This window comes from Sarcophilus harrisii, chromosome 4 (genome assembly GCF_902635505.1).
Source record: "Sarcophilus harrisii chromosome 4, mSarHar1.11, whole genome shotgun sequence".
Classification (NCBI taxonomy): domain Eukaryota; kingdom Metazoa; phylum Chordata; class Mammalia; order Dasyuromorphia; family Dasyuridae; genus Sarcophilus; species Sarcophilus harrisii.
Genome location: NC_045429.1, coordinates 92,686,794 through 92,707,946, shown reverse-complemented (window position 1 = coordinate 92,707,946; position 21,153 = coordinate 92,686,794). Strand labels below are relative to the sequence as shown.

General features: G+C 40.3%; 1 protein-coding gene across 4 annotated transcripts in view; it reads right to left on the bottom strand.

Moving 5' to 3' along the window:
- Positions 1 to 21,153, bottom strand: part of NR5A2 (nuclear receptor subfamily 5 group A member 2) — a 176,065-nt gene that overhangs the window by 148,176 nt on the left and 6,736 nt on the right. Inside the window, exons 2-5 of one of the 4 annotated variants that reach the window (XM_003767555.4) lie at positions 13,769 to 13,906; positions 8,944 to 9,062; positions 7,340 to 7,481; positions 3,497 to 4,146 (exon numbers count right to left, since the gene is read on the bottom strand). In XM_003767555.4, coding sequence (XP_003767603.2) covers positions 3,497 to 4,146; positions 7,340 to 7,481; positions 8,944 to 9,062; positions 13,769 to 13,906 — 1,049 coding nt within the window. Of the gene's footprint in view, positions 1 to 3,496; positions 4,147 to 7,339; positions 7,482 to 8,943; positions 9,063 to 10,205; positions 10,694 to 10,714; positions 12,881 to 13,768; positions 13,907 to 21,153 lie in introns of those variants that run through there. The other 3 variants (XM_023501856.2, XM_023501857.2, XM_023501855.2) reach the window with 3 other exon arrangements.

Below are 21,153 nucleotides of genomic sequence, written 5' to 3'. Positions count from 1 at the left end.
TTTACATTTTGACTACATGTTAATATTTTAACTGAAAAAAAAAAAAAAACAAATGGGGAAAGACCTAAGGACTCAGATCAATGCAATGCCCAGTCATGGCTCTGGAGGACTGATGATGAATCATTCTTTCCACTTCTTGGCAGAGCAATGATGGACGAAAGGTTCAGAATGAAACAAATGGTAGATTTGTTTTGTTTGAGTACGCTCATTGTTATAAAAGAGGGCTTTCTGTAGTGGCAGGAGAGTTTTGGGAGGAAATGGGGAAGAATCACAGAGAGATTTTTTTCTTAAAAGAAAGAGAAAGAAAGTGTCAAAGAAACATTTAAAAACATACAGAAGAGATCAAGAAGTCTGGAAGGAGTCACTGTTGGAATGATATAATAAATGTAATATGTGCTTTTAAAAAGGAAGCAAACTGTATATAATTGAGTCATGGTTTTGTCACCTAGATCTGTTCTTTATATAAGGAAATGTTTATGTTGCTGTTGTTAATATCGTCATCATCACCATCTTAAAAGTATATCTAATCTCTAGATGTTCACTGTATATTCATCAGCTGCTCTAGACTTTCTATTCTTATTTTTTTTGGCTTAGGAGAATTGCCTTCATCCAAAGTTGAGAAGAAATCACTGGAAGCTAATTTACTATCTTCTGAATCTATAAACAAAAGTTTTTCTTCATAGAGGGAAGGCTTGTATTTGTTTTTTATTTCCAAAGATGGAATGAAAAATTGAAGACCACAAGCCACTATTTGACACATATTGCTTCTAAATAATTGGAAGAAGCTAATACTAGTCAGAAGATGCCATCTCACAAATCATTTGTAAGGCACCGGTTAAAGTAAATTTTTAAAAGCTCACTATTGGCCAGCCTTGAGCTTTTTTTTTTTTTTTTTACACAGTTCCCTATTCTCTATACATTTTTTCCAGTCCTATTTCTTTTTAGTAGGGAATGGGAGAGATATAGGAATTAGTGCATCCTAAATGTAGCATCATGAGTTACGAATTTGTCATGTCTCAATCTGCCATAGTATCTACATAATAGAAAAGAAAAACATAACTTTCACCCTCTTTAAAATTAGTGAGGACTCACCTTCACTCCAAGAACTTTTTTATGTTGGTCTGTCTGTCTATCTATCTATCTATTTATCTATCTATTTTCTTTTGTTCTTTCCTTCCTTCCTACTTATCTTTACCCTATTAGAAATTAAAATATCTTAGTATTATTATAAAAATAGTTTTGATCTTGAGTCACCCCGAAAGGATATCAGGAATTCCCAGGGGTCCAAGCTGTTTAATCAGTTACTCATCCATTGCTAGGAAAGATACCTTGGTGTTCCCAAAGATTCCCTGTAGTTTTCTGAACTGTCCTGATCATTTACTTCAAAGTGGGCAAACTTTGAGTGCACTGAGACCACTGGGAAAATCTCTATCACTGATTACTAATAATACTATTATTAGATGATTGAGATATTATTGGCAGCCTGGAGATTTCTTCAGTGGCCAACATTTGTCCCTTTGGAGTTGAAGGGTACATAGTATGTTTTGTTGTGTACAAATGTTGTGTGCCTGCCAGTTGCTGTGGCATCTGTGAGTCTATTTTGAATGTAAGTAATTTCAGGAGGGAAGATTTCCTCTTTCAGATGCAGAAGAAACCCATGGCTTTTTAAAAAATTAAAGTGGTGCTAATTAATGACATTATTTATGTTCATAAGAGTTATGGACATTATGTATAATCTAGTGGAAGGAGCACTGGATTTGGCAAATGAGGACCTTTAAATCCTAGTTTTACCATTTATTTCCTATGGACCTATGGTAAATCACTTAATTCAATTAAGCAAACATTAAATACTTACTACTGTTCATGTCACCATGTTAGGTACTGATGAAAGAAATATTAAAAAACTGAAATAGTCTCTACCCTCCAGCAGCTTACATTCTGGGGAAATTCAGTCCTTTTGATTTCAGCTTTTCTAGCTGTAAAAATGAAAGAATTGAACTAATTGATTTCTAAGGTCACATCTGTCTCTAAATCTAATCAACTTTGTGCCACAGATGTCTTATTACTGCTTTGCAAATCTTGTCAGCTCAACGTTTTTCAGTAATTCCCTAGAATCAGTGTTCTTATACCTGAGGAAATCTCAATGGGAAAGTGAGCAAGTGCTTTATACCCAGATTAAGAACTTCTGGTCTAGTTCAATATCCTAAGGAAACTAAGATGCAAGTAAAAGAGTTTGGATGGAAATCATCATTTTCCTTTGGCCAAGCTCTTCCATAGTGGAGGAATACACAAGGGTGATTTTAGCTCGTGGTTGCCACTAATATCAGGAACTGAATAAGATTAGGATTTTCCTTTTCACTGACTTCTTTGAGAGTAGGGAACTGTCTTTTGCCTTTCTTTGTATTCCCAGAGGTGAATAAAATGCCTGGCACGTAGTAGGCATTTAATGGATATATAATGACTTCTCTTATCTACTGAAAAGATTCAAAATACATGCTGAATGTCACAAGATGTGCAGAGATGGTTGCCCTTCCCCAGTGAGCATTAAAAAGCAGAAAAATAGTTTTCTAACCAGGTTGAATAGAGACATAGTTGTTCCTCTTGGATCACCTTTGTCAGTAACCTACCCATATTTTTTCCATTCTTGTGTTTCAAGGTAAGGTACAATTAAAAGTGCAATTATGTAGTCAAACAAAGATCCTTAGGTAAGCAAATAACACAAGCAATTAAACATTTACGATACACCAAGCCACTAAAAGACTAAAACCTGAATCAAATAAACTAGCACTGGCCATTTTACCCATTCTCACATGGGTAAAATGTCATTCAATGACTATAAACATACCATTGGAATCTGCTCTCCTAAACAAATGCTTTACTAACCAACTCTAGGTAAACAGGTAGTAAATACTTATTAGATACAACTGACAAGTGGTATGTTTTGCATTCTTTGGAGAATAAACACAACTGCCTCAAGGTGTTGGTCTTTGTTTTTTATGGTTAAAAACAAGCTTATAAAGGAACTAAGAAATATACGCCACATTTCAAAAGAAGAGCAATAACATTAATAGCTGACATGTATATAGACTAAAAGGTTTGCAAAGCACTTTACATACATTATTTCTTTTGATAAATGACAGAATAGATGCCATTGACTTTCTGGCATTGATGCTACTAGGTTAGTGTAATAAATCAATGAAAGTTTAATTGAGATATACAGTAAAAACCCATTATCATGCAGTTCATTATTACTGCAGATATCTCGGGTCAAATTATTTTCCCCAATATGGCATACAATAAAAGTCTCTTATAAAGCCATATGACAATGGTATCATTTCTGTCGTCTGATGTCACAATTATAATAGATTCTTACGCTATTAAAACATATGAAAAAACACAAAATGAATTATCAGTGACAGAAACATTATTATGGCCAAAAGCCATAATAACAATTCCTTTTTTTGTAAGAAACAATTGATAACAACTCATGACCTACCTTGAGCTCTCGGAAGAATATGCTACTTCTGGCCCACTCAACAATGGAGAAGAGAGTTTGATCAGCCATTTTGCACATAAGCCCAAATGTATTGAGCTTTTCATGTTTGCTTCTGTTGGCTTGCTCTTGCTGCAAGTATGCCATAATTTTGGCTTGGACTTGTGGCTCATCTGGCTCACATTTCAAAAGTTCCAAGATCAGATGCGGAATACTTGCTGGCGAGCTTGTCTGGTAACAACTGTCCATGTAGGAGTAACCCATTATTGACTCTGGAGAACTAGTGTAAGGATCAGGATACTCAGACTTGATAGCTCTACTTGGAAAGTGACCGTATGTTTGGTAACCTTGCAGGCTTCCATGGGGTGGCATTGTCATGCTAATGGGAGAGGTTACAAAGGGACTGCGGTCATAGTCTGTAGGAGGCAAGGCAGTATGGTTCAGAGGTAGGCCTTTGGAAACAGAATGGATGTTTTGGATGGCGGAGGATATTGTCAGGTCAGTGGGCATTGCTTGGATCACCTGAGTCATGGCTTCCAGTTTAAGTCCATTGGCTCGGATAAGAGCTTTTTTCTGTTGTTTCAGGGCCCTGTCTCTCTTGTACATTGGTCCAAACTTATTTCTTCCCCCTCGCATTCTGTCAGCCCTTACAGCTGTTGATCCAAAAACAAAAAACAAAAAACAAAAAAACAAAAAAACAAAAAGAAAAAGAAAAAGAAAAAGAAAGAAAGAAAAGAAAAGAAAAAAGGAAGTAGGAGTGTAAATACAGTGCAAACCAATAGCATTCTTCAGTTCAAAAAACACTGTTCGGAAATGTTGGAAATTGACCAAAACTGTTTTTTTGTGTGGTTGTTTTCATCACAATAGCCGCAGGATTCTAAAAAAGTCATGTCTTTTTTATTTATGAATTCTTTCCTGCAAATGTGTTTTGTCATCAGAAAAATATTTTGAACATTTTGGACTATATTAACCCTTCAGTGCACTGGGGGGGGCGGTTATGCTTCATACCTGTCACTAAATAAAAAGAACTTTTTGTACTACTCTTTGACTCTTAGGAATGAATGTTAGTGTTTCTGGACTAGAATGCCATGTTGATTTGGGATTCTGTTCATAGACCCAAAGTGCATAGAAGTTTTTTAAAAAATAATTTACTTGGTGACACATTTCTAGCTCAAACTATGATTATTTTCACTAAAACTTTATGGAATCATCTCGGTTACTTCATGAGAAAAGTGTTAGAGATGTATTATTTTGGGAAAATAATTTTCATTTTGCTGTGAAAAGGATCTGTCATATTATCATTTCCAAGAGAGAACAAGAAGCAATTTGGAATAGGCTGATATAATTAGTATTAGAAATAATGGAAACAAATTTAGTTCAATAAATGCCTTAGAAGTACCATTTTGCAGGTTTTTGTCATGGGGACATTTTCTACTTTACAGGGATAGTCATAGAACTATTGATTTTGAAAGGGATCTTAGAATTCCCTGAGTCATAGGATCACAGGGTCTTAGATCTGGAGTTGATTGAATGACACCATAGAAATCATCTAGACCTGTCTCTCATTTTACAGATATAGAAAAGTAAAGACCAGAAGGATATAAATTGCAGGGTCATATAACTAAGTAAGCATCAGACCTGAGATTCGTATTACTTTACTGATGAGGAAGATGTAACCCAAAGTGACTTGCCTAAGATCTTACAGCTACTTAATAACACTATCACACAGTTACTTAATAACACTAGAAAACTGTGAGTTTTCCAACTCACAAATCCAGTGTCATTTGCAACACACCAAAATATCTTATGCTTATTTTTGTTTCTACTATATCAGTCAACAGTTATTGTCAAGCTCACACAAGCTAATGACAGTTAGACAGAAAACAGAACCCTCTGACAGCTTGTTGGCATAGGGGTTAGAACTAGCAGAGACCTTAGAAATTATCTAGTTAGTACTATTTCTTTTCCCAGATAAGCACATGTTAAGTGGATTGTTCAAAGTCATAGAGTCTAGTCAGTGACAAAGTTTCGATTTGAACATAGGTCCTTCTTGTTGAAATTTCTGGAGATTAATTATTTGAGCTTTTTATCCTAAAGATTAGTGTAACATTAAAATTGTAATTTAAATTATGGGTGGTCATTATAAAGCACATAATCATGAAGATCTTTGTACTTCATAAGGTTTTAAAATTTGTATTGTTTCATAAACATCCAAATCTGCAAGTCATTGTTAGGGAAATATGCACACTAAAAAGCATTTGAAATCGCAAAAGTATACTCCTAAAAAAAAAAAAAAAAAAAAAGGAAGGAAGAAAAGAAAAAAAGAAAGAAATCTAGTTTATTATCGTTTTATCATTAAAAGAAGTTAAACTAAATTGAATATTGTCACTATGACTGGGGAAACAAAATATATCATTTAAGAAAAATGAATGAAAATTATATAACTATTATAGAAATTATGAATTTGAACATTTTAGTAAAGGTATATGATAATACATTCACTTTGGATAATATCAATGAAAAATGAAACTTAACCTTATTGAGTATCCTTCACATCTATGTTGGAGGGCAAATTATGCCTTCTGAGTGAAAAATCTCCCCATCTTTATAGTAATTTAATTGTCTTTTAATTAATACCATAATGTACAGTCACAAACTTCTTTTGATTACCTTTTACAGAATATTTTAATATTCTTACATAACAAAACGGCATCCCAAAATTAAAAAGCTTGTTTGATTTCATCTTAGCATTAGTCAAGTAGCAATTTCTAACTTTTAAAAAGAAATATGGTGGAAATTCAGTGGGAGTTGTTTGGATCTCTTTGAGCATTTGCATGAGACTCAAGTTTTCAATTAAAAAAAAGAATATAAACAAATATGGTGATTTTTGAATAAATAAAACAAATAAGCATTTGATATCAGGTGATACATACATCCATTGGTGGGTCAACAACTCACTGGCCATCCTGAGTTTATATGCTGCATATTTAAGCCCTGCACACCTTGTAGATCAGAGAGTGAAAAACAAAGATGGTAATGGGATCCCAATTATTTGCAGCCGTCCCAGAGCACATTCACTTTACATTCTCATATGTATGTCCAAAAAAAATTACAGTATCCAAGTTTCAATACCAAGTATAGAGAACCATGAAGAATCATTTTCTTTTTTGCTAGACCAATACTACTCATTTAAGACCATGTGATTTTTCATCTAGATTTCTTTAGAATTCATAAAAGAATTAAAGAAAATCCTTCAATGAACCTATACAAACTCTCATTTTTCTTATAAAGACTCAGAAAATAACTCAAGAAAAACATAGGGGAAAGATGTCACATGAGAAATTACTGTTCACAGTTAAAGACACTTTAGTAATTACTTTGAGGTTCATGTCAATATATATATAAGCAAATAAATAACAGCTATAATCACGATACAGATACAGACCCAAACTCAGACTTAACTAAAACATATGAAGACTTGTGACAGGTTTTTTTTTTTAATTCTGAATTTCTATTTGTCCTATTGATCTTTTGATTAGATTTCTTAACTGTCCTGACCTTTTGGGCAGTTTTAAATATATCTGCCCTCTCCTTCCCTTAATAAATATATTTGATTAAGTTGGTTTCTGTTTGTTTGTTTTTCCATTAGGATTTAACTATTTTTTATTGATATATAACTAGAGCTTGTGGCTAAGTAGCTAATGGCAGTCAAAACATAAAAAGTTGATATTTTTTTTTATTATAGAGCTTAGGGTCACAGGTTGAGGAAACAGTGAATAAGATAGTTCTTAAAGTTAAAATCTTACAAGAGTTGAGGAGGCAGTATAATCTTCAGAAGAGTCTTACCTTCTAACTTCATTCCGACACTTAGACATTTTTGAAATCGACAGTAAGGGCACCTTTTTCTCTGTGTTTTGTCAATTTGGCAGTTCTGATTTTCTATGCATGTGTACCTTTTGTTATTTTGGACTGTTCGCTTAAAAAACCCCTGTAAAACAGAGAAAACAGTAAGACATATAGCTCAAGCACCAGACTTCTCTGTTGGTGATTTCCTTAAAATAAAAAATCAAATTCTTTTTCTTTACCCCATTTGAGCCCCGATGTGGTTCTGTGGTTTATTTTACATTTAAGCAGGATCGACCCTCCAAAAAAGTGCCAGGCTATAACTCAGATTTTCTGGCAACAGAACTGTATTACTGTAGATTTACGTCAAATCTTGGAGAGTCTTGGCTGAAGACCATTCCTTTCCTAATAGTCTGAGAATAAAACACCCTATATTGACCACTGTTTTCTGTGTATGAGTGTTTTAATTATGTCCTTTGGTTTGCTTTTAGTGTTTGTATTTCTTATCTAAGTATTCCTTGGGGGTTGTGTTATTTTAAAATAATCTAATTCAAATTAAATAATAAATAGTCACAAAATGCAATGAAAATAGAATAATGTGGAACATCAGATCTTTTATAAACTCCAACATTAGAAAGTTAGAAGGTGGAAGAGTTAGAGTAATAGAGGGAAGTTATAACTCCAGAGAAATATATTCAAACATGGTGACTTCTTTTTTAAAAAAGAAGAAAATGATTTAAAAAAAACACCAAACACTTTCCATAAGAAAAGAGAAGTTTGGATACTTGTAGGGTTTTGACTATTTTTCTTTACTTATCAGTTCAAAGGAATTATGAATAAATTACATTTGCAATTTCTTAAAAGATCTAGAAGAATATTGCCTTCTAAGTTGAAGTTAGTCATATAAGGAAACCCTATTTTATTGTGATGGTCAGTGAGGAAGTTTACATGATACAGATTTAAATAGTTATATAGATTTTTCCACATTAAAAATGCACTAATGAAAAAGACTATCATTTCATTTAGAAGATTTAAAGGTCTCCACTTCATAAAATACTATTTCCTTAATTGAAATAACTTATAGGCAGCATAGTTTGAAACCAATCATATTGTAATAGGGTCTCATTTATTATGCTTTGCATCTTTGCCATGAGTTTCCAAATAATCCCTTTAAGGGATAAATGAGAATGAAAGCATGGAAATGTAAATGGATATTTTTATGTGGATAGCTAAAAACTAATCTTAGCCCAGAACACTGATTATGAAGTAAAATAAATGTATTTGAGAAATATATTCACATTTTCTTTGAAGAAAAAACAATGTTTTAAATATTTATTAATCATTTGGAATCAATAGTTAGGGCTGTTGGAAATGGAGATCTCTCTAGTCCCACCACTTGAAGCAATAAAACATTTCAAAGTGTTGAAAATGGTGAAGACAATTTGGAGCAGCATGGTTTTCTTTGCTTGATGATTTTTTTCTAAGAATCTCCCCCAAAACTAAACTCCCTTAACTTGAAAAAAAATAGCCTAAGGAATCCAATAGCACATTCTTTTGTTCTGACCTTTTAAAAAATTTTTTTTTCTAGTTAGCAATGTGTACCAAACCTTGCAGCTTTCACAGGTGAGAAGCCCATAGTGGTACCCAGACACTTTATCTCCACAAACTGGACAAAGTTCTTCAAGATCTTCATCATAAGAGTAATTCACCATTTTAAACTGAGACACTGCAAGAGGCAAAAAATACAGACATGTACATATGCATACAGAGACACATCTCTCTCTATATCCTATTAATTCACCAGTGCTAGGAATTGGGATTTTATGATCAGAAACATTACAGGCATTGTTGGATGGCAGATTCTTCAGAGACCATACAAATGAAAAAACTTTTACATAAATCCTGTTGGATTGAGTTAAAGGGTGGTGGTGGTGGGGAAAACATATTGAAAGTAAAACAGCAAAAAACTTATGGAACCAAGGAATGCAGACTTTGTTTTAACTTGCAAAGTTATCTTTAAAAGTGTTAAAAATCACCATGGCACAACAATTGAATTACTCTACAGAGAATCACAAATTAGAGAGGAAAAAGTAACTTAAAATTAACCCTTTAAGTGTCTTTCAAAAACACTGATAAAGACCAACTCCAAAATACCACTTCTTGAAGGGTGGTAGTGGTGGTAGTATTTTCCCTTCCTCCTCTCAACACAACTTTTCAGCAGACTGGCTTCCCTTAAACGTCTGTTATGATAATAACCTCGGACTTCACCAATTCATCTACCAAACGACTTCACTACTCTCCTGGAGGTTCTACTCACAGTGCTGCAGGTTTAAAACACAATACTGCAACCTAAAATCCTGGAAATTTGATTCTGAGTAGCAGCCCCACTTTAACAAAAGCCTGTCAGTCCCTGGGTTCAGATCTGTTAGATTAATCGAAACATCCAAGTTTCCTTATCGACAGGGCTCTTGTTCTGTATGTACACTTTCATCTCCTCACGGTGGAAAATCTCCTGTGAAAAGGAAAAAAAAAAAGTGGAGGAGAAAGGAGGGAGGAGAGGGAAGAGGACCCGAAGAAACACAACAGAAGTAGGGGGGAAAGTACACACAAGAGTTTGGTTTCGGGGTGAAGTTTTGAAGCCCCGTAATGAATTTCACATGTTTCCGATAATCATAGCAAAATACAAACACCTTTAGATTTCCACGGTCAAGTTAAACACTAGTCAGCTCCCAAAGACGCGCGGACCAAGCATACCTGGATCAAGTAACTCACTTCCTATAGCGAATGCCTAGCTGTAGTTAAAAAGATGTTTAAAATATAAACAGGAAGGTCAGCAGTTAGTAGACACTGAAAAAAAAAATCCATATACCTGTTCCAACTACCCAGTCTAATTATACTCATTCACAAGAGGCGGCTGCCGTCTTCCAAGGTGGGGGGGTGGAGGGGTGGAGGGGGAGAAAAGAATGCTGCCTTAAGCGAACTGGAGAAATCTTGGAGCGGGAAGAAGAGCTGGGAAAAGTAGTTAAAGGGCAAATGCCCTGCTCTGCCGGTACCCACTCCTGGGGACCCTCCCCTTTCACTTCCGAAGTAGAGGCGAGCTCTCTCCCCTAGCTCATCCCTCTCCTCAGTCCCACATTCCGCCCTTGCTCAGTTTGGCCCCTGCCGACCTGCTTCGAAAACAGCGCCGGAGCTAAGTTTGTTTTAGGTTAATCAATGGCATTTTGCAGCCTGGCGGGGGCGGGATGGGGGAAACCGACGCCGGGGCAACAGCACAAGTTTCCTTTGATTTGTTTACCCGCTAAAGGGGAAAAAAGGTTTTCTCCCCAACGCCTCCTCCCTTCCAATGACCCCCAACGCACAACACACTTCACTAACTACCTGTCCCATTTGCCGTCATCTCGTAAATGACAAGCAAAGTTCTCTTTGCCTGTGGATTTGGGGGAGCCCTCGGATCTAGGGCAGCTGGTAAAAGTCCCACGTCTCCAGAGCAGAATGTGATATCAAAGTTGGAGCACGCAGCAGCAACAGCAATAGCGAAAAGTCCAGGATCGCTTCAAAAATGTCTTCGACGGACACCCGGAGATGCGGGGGACTTGGGGAAGGATTCAGGTTCCAGTAGTGCTTCTGAATTAAATTTACACCTTGCCGGGAGGAGAAATATTCCGCGGGACTGGCGGCGAGGTTGTGAGGTTCAAGGAAAAGCAGATGAAGAAATAAAGCTTCTTCACGTCTTACGGAGAGCCTACTAAAAGTCTGTGGGGGGCTGCTATTCGGGATCCCCCACTTCTAACTCCCAGCCCTCCGGCTTGGAGAATGTGTTGCGAGGTTAGAGGTTGGAGACTTGTTTGTTTATGCGTAAATCGCTGCCAATGATTCTTGATTTTGTTTTCATGAGACTTTTGGAAGAGGAAAAAAACCCCAAACCAAAAACCGAAGTGGACTTCACCTTAAAGAGTTCTCTGTCCCCTGAATCCTTGCCCTACAGATCGGAGGAATCTCAGAGAATGCCGAACTGCTTCCCAGTCAGATGCTCCCACTTTCGAGAACACGACTTGAAGAAGATGGGGTGGGGGGGCGTACTTCTCAAGCTTCGGAAAAAAGCCAAAGTCAGAGAGGGGAGGGGTGCGGGCGCAGGAGGGAGGGGGAAAGGAGGACCCACTTTTCAGAACTTCCCAGTGACCTAGATGGACAGGGTCACCATACCCTGATCAGACATGTTTAATAACTTGGACGAACAGAACCTATCCAAAGTCAAGCTTCCTCTCCAGCTCTAGAGTCCTTGTACAGCTCTAGAGAAAAAGAGGGATGTTGCGTGAGAAGTGAGGGACTAAGACTGCAAACTAAGAAACTGAGTGACGGTCAGAGAACTTGCCGGACTAAGTAAGGCTCACTGAGCAGATCTGGAACCGAGCTAACCGAGTCTTTTTCCCTAGCGGAGCTTTTCCAATGGAGGAAACAATCTTGTTCCTTTGGATTTCTCTTTTGATCATTGAACAAGCACCTGCCTGGTACTCGGTTTTGTTGTGACTCAGAGCACCGAAGATAGCTGGGAACGAAAATTTCTCTTCCCAACGTGATTATGTCTCCCACCAAAGTTGGGGGTTTGATAAAAATTAGTAACACCGAGAGGAGGCCTCTCCCACCCCAAGCTGTCGTTAGAACTCACAACCGAGTCCTTTGAGAAGTTGGAATGGATGGTAAACCAACTTTTTCTCATCTCATTAACAGGGGAGGAACCGTCCTACTTTTAGAAAATAAGCATTGGATCCTGTCTTGAATTACTTTTAAAAAGTTATTTTCTTTATTTTTCTCTTCCTTCCTTCCTTCCTTTTTTTCCTTTTTAAATGTAGCGAGTACCTCTTCCTCTTTAAAACTAAAAAAAAAAAAAAATGTCTAGGAAACAGTACGGACGGAGTACGAATAAATAACTCTTCCTACTCAGACTTGGAGTTTGTGACACCTCCAAGATTACAAACTCATTCTTAACTCAAGTCCTTTCAAGGAAGAGAAATGAACCGGGAATCTTTCTTCAATTTGACTCTCTCGCTGTATATTCCCTTATCATTTATGGGGCTTTCGTCACTTGTGGCCAACTGGGTGTCTGGGGCCACCTATTTTGATGCTCAGGGGTTGGTCTTGGAGGAGATCTTAGGTCTAAAGAAGTGAGTCACTTTGCTCTCCGGTGAAGCTCAGAAATGAAGTGGGAAAACGCCTCAAATAACTAGCTGCCTTCAGGAACTGAAGGGCCACTCACTTTAGCCTCCCACTCCCTCAACTACCTATCCCTCCCAAGCTAATTCCATACTCAGGCTGGGCCTTCTGCCGAAGTGTAGCGCCTATGAGCCCAGAGGGGACGAAGTCCTTCTATACCTTGGCTCTTAACTCCGCGCTTTCAGTACCGGTCCCTTTAAAGTAAGCAAAAAGGGGATGGCAGGAAGTATTCCGAGATCACAGGCCAGGCAAACACCACATCCTGAGCGGTGGAGGCGGTGAAGATGGAAGAGCACCGGTGACTTTTCCTCGCATTGTTCCCTCCCACTCCAGCCAACCCGCGCTCCCCCACCCCAGGGCAACTGCGATAAACTTCTAAGCTGCTTTAATGCAAGCCAGATCTGCAGTTGCTATTTAGGAGTGCGGTGAAAATATAGCCAGTGGAATTTATTTGTTTTCTTGTTAGCAATCAAGAGCCGGAGAAACAAATGGGACTTACATATTCCCAATACTCTGATTGAACTAAATGCATCGGACTAATCCGCTGGCTTTCCCACCCCCCACCCTTTCCCTTGGCGTTAGGTTGTGTCCGGGAGGGGGTGCCCTTCTGGTCCCTTTACCCCTTCAGATGGCTTTGAAGTTGCCCCAAACTGTTCTAGCTCCCAGAACTTTTAGCCGGGTAGCCTTTAAGACACCCTTCGTTGTCTATCCTTCCTTTTTTTTCTGAGCAATTTCCTAAGGTAGAATTCTCTCCTTTCCTAGCACTTCTCTCACCTGAAGTCAGGGAACTCTAGAAGTCCAAAGTAAAGTTCTAACTAGTTCCCACAGGCTAAGAACGTGCTCACACATCTAAGGAAAGCTTCGTTTGTTTGAGTCGTTAATATTATCATCAATATTAACGTTACTGTTTAAAGTTCTGACCAGCCCCAAGTCTCCCGGTCGAGGATCGCAACGTCTCCAGTTAATTAGAAGCGGTAATTAGCCCTAGCTCGGGCAGCCAGCACCCTGAATTGCTCAGAAGCCATAAACTTTTATGAAGGTACCTGGGGAGGGGGAATGACCCGGGATCCAGACCAGCTCATAGCCTGCACCCGAGTCGGTCGGTCACAATGCCCGGCGAGCGAGAAGGCGAGCCGACCAGTTCGAGCCTCACCAGGGAGTCAGAGCTGGCGAACGAGGGAAGAAGGGAGAGAGAGAAGGCGCCGACCGGTGCCGCCTTACCTTGCATGTTTTCCGGCATCTGCCCCTGTTCCCCATGCGATCGGGCGAGTCCTAGGGCTTCCGTCTCCACTTTGGGTAGCATGACAAGACGGCTGCGGGCGGGGATGGGGGGTCCGTGTCTGTCCGGAAGCCCAGCACCTGGACACGGGCAGCACAGATTCAACTCGAGCGGACAGGAGAACGGGGGCGATCAGAGAGGGATCACCCACCCCTTTCCCCTTCCCTCCCCTTTCCTCCTCCGGCTTCGGCTGCTCCCCGCCTCCGGCCTCCGGGACCCCTCCTGCCCGGTGCAGTCCGGCCTTGCCCTGCTCTTTTCTGTACGTTCTGTCCTACTCCTCTGCTCCCGCGCTGCCCTGGAGCTGAGAATAAGGGGAGCGCAGGTTAAGGCGCTAGGCGGAGAGCACAGAGCCGGGACACTGCAGCCTGGCTTTGCCTAGAGCCGCAACAGCAATTACTACAGCTGCTCGGAGCTTGATCCATGCGGAGCTCCCAGTCCGGGAGCTCTTTGCAGCGACTGCTGCTGCAGCGGCTGCCGGCTGCTGCTGCTGCCGCTTACTACTGCTGTTCCTGGACAGGGTCTTCCCTTGACTCTTTCCCCTCTTCTCCCTCCCTCCCACCTTCCCTCATGCTCAAGATCAGCAGGGGTCTCTCTCTCTCTCTCTCTCTCTCTCTCTCTCTCTCTCTCTCTCTCTCTCTCTCCTTCAACTCTCCCTCTCCTCTAACTCTTTTTCTTTTTCAGAACTGTTGAGTTTTGAAGTTCGGATCTGATTTTCTTGCCTTGTTTATTCCTCTAGCAAAAAGCTGCACTTTTCAGCCCAGAGGTGCTGGTGCAGGGAGAGAAAGAGGGAGATGGGAAGGAGGGAGGTAAGTTCTGGGGATAGAGGGAAATGGTTCGAGGAAGGGGTGAAAAGGTGGGGATTGGAGTGGATGGCTGTTGGGGACTCCAGGGTTCTGACACCACGACTTTAACCAATGAGGAAGAGCTGCACACAGTAATTTTCTCTGATGCCCCAACCTCTTGAGCCTCCAATCTCTTATGCCTCCACCCTCAGGGTAGCTGCTAAATCATTCCGAGATCCTATTGCTAGTTTAAGAGACGACCTCTGTCTAAAGAGAGTACTGGAATCAAAGAAAGTGATCTATATTTGGTCTAGGGGAATAAAGAAAAGGCACTGACTTGGATTGGGGGTGGGGGGGAGACGAGGTAGAGAGAAACCTTTTTAAAAGAAGTAAAGAGGCCCAGAGGACTGAATTCATTCAAGGAGACGAGGGTGTGTGTGTGTGTGTGTATGTGTGTGTGTGTGTGTGTGTGTGTGTGTGTGTGTGTTCAAAGGTCTCATTTGCTTCATAAACTGTTCGCCTCGCTCTCTCCAGTCATATGGCAAGAATGGGTCTCCGACTCTGCAAGACCTCAAAGGTCACCTTTGAGGACAACATAGCTCAGGCTAGCAAGGTGAAAACCAACATTTACTGGACTGGTAGTGATGGCAATAAAATGTTTTCGCACCTTTCTTCTTTTTATACCTGAGCTTCCTTGGAAGTTACCCCCCTTCCCTTCCCCCCCCCCTTTGACATGGCTCTTGAACCTTCAGATTTCGCAGATTTTGTTAACTTTTTTTTCTTCCATAAAAGACCCAAAGATCAATCTGGGCTTTCAGTTTTTATTCTGGTGCCTCCGTCTCTTTGGGGGACGGATCTGCATGAGGTCCAGCATTTTAAAGAAGTTTTAAAGACCATCTGCTACGCAATAGCATCAACCACCGCCTCGGCATTCAGTGAGTGACGATGTCTTCAAAGTTCTCAGACCTCATCCCAACAAGATGAAAACATTCTTTCCAACATTCTGCGTGCATTCCAAATGCCTCATATTCACGATCTGCGTCTGTGATCCCATAATTATTACAGCCCATCTCAATACACTGGGAAGAATTTGAATCTCAAAAGATCCGAAACGGAGTCTATTTGAATGGCAGTGGGATTATGCATTCAAGACCTCACTGTCCACTAGTTAGGGTAACATTAAAAGAAAAATATTGGAATCAGTGCCTTGCATAATCTGCATCTTTATATTAAATGGAGTAGGTCCAACTGCTTACACACTCCCCTTCTCCATCTGACAACTTTCATTTTTCTTTTCAAAGTCTCTGAAGCCACAAGATTATATAATGTGGTTCTTTTAGCCGACTTGTCAGGTTTCAAAGAAAAAAAAAATCAAACACACAGATTTCTGATTATTATTGTTATTACTATTACATCATGATTTCAAAGAATAGTGATTTTTTAAGTGCCTCAGACTTTCAAAATTCTATTTTCAACTTCTTGTAGTGCACAATCTGGATTTGAAGGACACGAGGTTCAAATACGGATTTTGCTACATACTCCCAGTGTGACCATGGACAATCAGTTTAATCTCTCTAAACCTCAGTTTCTACATCTGTGAAATGGAATTAGGTTCGATGACCACCGAGATCCCTTAGAACTCTAAATCTAAATGGTCCAGATAATATTAAATTGCCCCCTAAAACAACAAAATGCAGCAGCTTAGTCACCAATGGCTTTGACTCGTCCTGCAATGTTGGATTGTAGTCTCCTCTCAAACTTTGAAGACTAATTAATATTTTAAAAAGCTCATAAAAGTACCCTTTATTGCAATTCAGAAAGCCTCCCTAAATCAGTTAAAGTGCCCTTTTCTAAACTGTCAACACCATCTTCTCCGATGGAGAGAGAAGATCATGCCTTGAGGCACTCATGTAGATTAGAGTCGGGTGTCCCAAAGATCCAAATTCTCGGAGGATTAGAGGGGGTTCGGGGTTTAGGGACAGTTGGGGAATGGTGGAGCTGGGGGCGGAGCACGGAGCGGAGCAGGAGAGATCTGTTAGAGCTATGGGGATTACTGGGTTGTGCCCTCATCAGTAACTAGCCTGATCCATCTGTGGGTTTTTGCACCTCCAATCAGCCAGCGACCTCGCTGTCAGAAAACTTCAACTAGTGAGTTTGGGAAAAAACCCAAAAATCTTCAAACAAAATAAAACTCTTTTGGGATTGCTCACCAGCTTCTGCAGCTCAGTTACTTCCCAATTCCTAACCCCATCCCACTCCACTCCCTGGATACCTAGAACCAGTTTATTCCCGAAGGAGAGCGCAATAGATGCTGAGAATGAATGGTAATTATCATAGCAGTAAACAGTCACAAGTCCATCACTTTACAATAATGAACCTTCCTAGAGGGTAAATCTTCCCCCTCTTCTCCCTCCTTACCAAATCGTGTCGCAAATTACACTTTCCAGGACCCATGGGAGGGAGAACGCGAGAACTCACAGTAACATTACGGAGAGGACGGCCAGTAAGTGTCCTGCCTCTCGTGAAGCTGACTTGGTTTACTATCCTTAGCTCCAGAGAAACTTAATGTGCGGAGCGTTTTTTCGAGGAGAAGAGCCTAGAAGGACCTAAAGACATGGAAAGCCGAGGCCCAGGGAACCCAGGCTGGCTGACAGCCTGGACAGTTCTTTTAGGTCAGCCTTTCCAGTTAATCTCAAATCATGTTCCTGGGACTTCTTCGGGCAGTCTTGGTCACGCTTGGGGCTAGAAACAGATTAGTTGTGACTGTCTTCACAAGAAGGCTGGTAGGCCCGGGAAAAACTAAGACGAGTTTGTGAGTTTGTTCCTTTCCTTCCTTAAAACCACCTCCTATGGGGAAGCGCCTCTATATCACTTTAAGGTAAGACTCTCCAACTACCTATCTCGGTCCATTTTGCTGTAACCATTGGGTTTACCTTAAAATAGCATGCTGAACCAGAATAGGGCACAAATTGGATCGCAGCGTAAATGTGCCATGCTTCCCACCCCATCTCTTTCTCCAAGTCAAGTCCTTCTGAAGCAAGTTTCACCGCACCTGCCTTTCCCTCTCCACTCTCTTTGCAGATTCTCTTCCCACCCCATCCCCCAATCTAATTTCAGGTTGCTCCTAGCTTTTCTGGACGGACACCTTGAGAAATTTTGCAAATATCTAATGCCATTGACTTGAACGATTTGGACCTAATGGTTGGGGGTGGAGATGGGGGCGGAGCGGAGACGCGAAATCTACGCCGAGATAGAGAGGTGATAATTGTAGACTGCTGAACAGTCCGAATCAGACAGACCAATTCACAAAAACTTAACCCCATCCCTCAAGAAGTAGGGTACGAACTGAAAACAGGTAACTTCCCACTGGAGGTGGAGGTGACAAAACTCCTCCCCCAGCCTAGGGGGGATGACTGAGCTCTAGTTTCTGGGGATAATTGAACTTGGAGTTGCTCAAAACTCTGCCCCAGAAGCAGGAACCTTAAGCAACCCTTGGAGGAAGCTCCAATTTAATTACCATCTCACTCTCATTTCTTCTAGGCCTCTCTGCCAACTTCTCTCAAAGTCACCCCCCCCCCCACTCCTTTCCACCCATCCTCCCTCCTTACAATCAAGATTTCTCTCCTGAGTTCCCCCGTCTTAGTTCTGACTTTGTCTTGAAGGTCTTGATTGACGGTTCCAATTATAAAAGATGATGGCTTGGGGAGGCTCCCGTAGCCTTGATTAGCCCTAAGAGCACGGTCCTAGAATATTTTATCCATTCACCGGGCTGCAATGGATGTGTGGGCTTCCATTAACACTAAAAGCAGGGAAGCCAAGGAGATCTGTTTTGCGCTTCCACCCCCACCCCCATTCTTACCCCACAATATATACTTGCATTGGTTCATTCCCCCTCATCCATTTCCCCATTTCTTCTCTAGCTGCCCCTCCCTCACTTGTTTCCCTTTCCCCAATTATCGCTCCAACCTTTCACTTCCTCAGCTCCGCACTCCAGAGAGGACACTGAGAACAGCCGGTACTTGACATGATAAGTGAAGGGTCGCGCAACCCTGAGGACTTTTAACCTGGTGCAGCCTGGACAGGGCAGTGAAATGTCAAGATTTTCAAGAGTGGTTCTAGTTTCCCGGCATCTATTGCGCAATCGGCGCTTTACGTGCTCTGTAAGTTTTTCCCGCTTTCAGCTGGGATTAAGCGCTGTGGGGAAAGAAGGTAGAGGAACCCTGAGCTCAGGTTCCCCGAAAAAGCTAACACTGGTTCTTGCTTAGCTAGAAAAGCTCTACTTTTGTCCCAGCAAATTTATTTCCCATGGAGTCATCCCACAGAATCTACTCTCCCCTCCTCCATGTTACTCGCCAGTTGTAGCCAATTAGAACAATTAGAAAAAACAGGAGAATTCATTCTTTCTCGCTAACCATGTATCTGGTGTCTGCTCAACTTTCACAGCGCTAGGAGCAGCAGAGACTATATAAACATCAGCGCACTATGAGACCGCAGAAGTCCAAGGCGGGAACTGAAAGCTTCGCGATCACGTCTGGTTCTCTCCTCCCCATTCCCCCCTCCCCCTTCAGTTTTGTGTTCCACCGAGGCACATGCCTGAAAGCGCTCGTACAGTAAAGAGCCCCAAAGAACTCCTGACTTCTGAAGAATGTATTTATCGATACACAACAATCCAAGGTTCTCAAGAAGAAAATCTCTTGGCAAACCTTAATGGCGCTCTATCAATGTATTATTATAATGATTGTCATCAATATTTCCCATGAACTGTTCTCCAACCACTTTGCTTCCACTTTTGCAACCACTGTTGTTCCAGTTCTTGTTTCAGGGGGAAGAAATACTTTTCAGTACCATGGGACGTTTTTGTTAAACAGCCTTTGCAATCAATCCCAGGAGCTTCTGAAAGGGTCTCTCCGTTCAACTGGAGCACGTTTCTCCTTTTCTTTCCTTCATGTGGCATCTCGCTTTGTAAAGTCATAGTTTTTTAAAAATCCAGTGTCAGCCACATACCTACTTATCCCAAAAAGCTGTTGGAAGAGTGTCTTTCATTCTAAATCTATAATGTACAATTAACAATTTTAAAAATTTTCCATGATTGTAATAGAAACATAAAATGTAGAGTTGGAGAGGTTAATTGGGCACTTTAGGCAAAAACTAAACCAAACCAAACCTAAACCACACCTAAGATCACACCCACACTAAAACAGTACTGCCATTGTTGGGTTATCTTGATGTCAAAAATCCTAAAGGCCAGACACATATCTACTTTCCTGGAGAGTCTCTGAATTTTCCCTTTTCTTTTGCTGGTGTAGATTCATAAGTTCCAGGACAGTGCACCCACTTTCTCTATCAGTGCATTTTGTTGGGGACTTTGAGTTCTAGGTCTCTCTTGCTAAGTCTTGAAAATTCTCTGGGTATGAGGGGAAGAAATGGGCTCTTACAGGGTAGCACAATCTGTCCTCTTTACTGTAATTGTAAATAGATGTATGACTCATCTTCAGTCAAAAGGAAGACTAGGCTTATGTGCTTTCCAATTCATCTACAATCAACCACAGAACATTAGTTACATTCTGCTTTATCATAAATGAATATTATCTCAGCCTGATCATTTTTCAATCAACAGGGCTCCGAGAAACTATAAAGTTGCTGAGGAATACATCCATATATAGGTACACATATAACACACACTTACTTATACATATAATTCAAAAAATTTAATATTAGAAAACATTTAATGATGATAAACCAAGCTTCCTATTGAATAGGATATATTATATCCTCTAAGAACAGTAACCAAGCCATCTGTGTTGTGATCCCATATTAGATTTGTGTGTAAAATTTGTAAACTCACCTAGACTGAGAACACATGACCTGGCAACTCAAGCTTCTTCTGTATCCCACCCAATGTAACCAGCATTCAATAAAACATTTGGAATTAAATAAGTTATTGAAGATCTATTTTGAAGGTTTTCATTTCCATCAAGATTTAAGATCAAGGATTGTCTGCACTTGGTTTTGATGTTGGGCCAACCAAACCATTTTTGTTAAAAGAAGAAAATTATATAGGACCTGGAGAGGTAGAGAACTGCAATTTACTTTTAGAAGCTAAATATTGCTCAGATTAGCTGTTGAAGTTGTCTCTAACTGAAGCCATTACTATGTAAGACTTTAAAAAAGAGGTCCAAGCTGCATATTCCATCACTCTCTTAAACTGGGGCTTTTTTGGCATTGTCTTCTGGGTTCTAGTCCCATTTTAATAATTGGAAGTAGAACAATGAATAAAATAATTCGCTGGCTTTATCAATATTCCTTTCCTCACGTGGTTTGCAGGAAGTTCCTTATGGTTCCCTGCCTGCTAATCTTTCCAGGAGAGTACTCATTCACAATAAGGTTTTCTGAGTCAAAATCTAGAAGGGGAAGGGGTGTTGAGATGGTCTCTATTAAGTATGCAGAAGGAAGACAGATCATACACAGATTCTGAGTTAATAAAACAGGATCTAAATGTATGAACCAGAAAGCCTTAGCTTGGGCATGTCATCAGCACCTTTCCA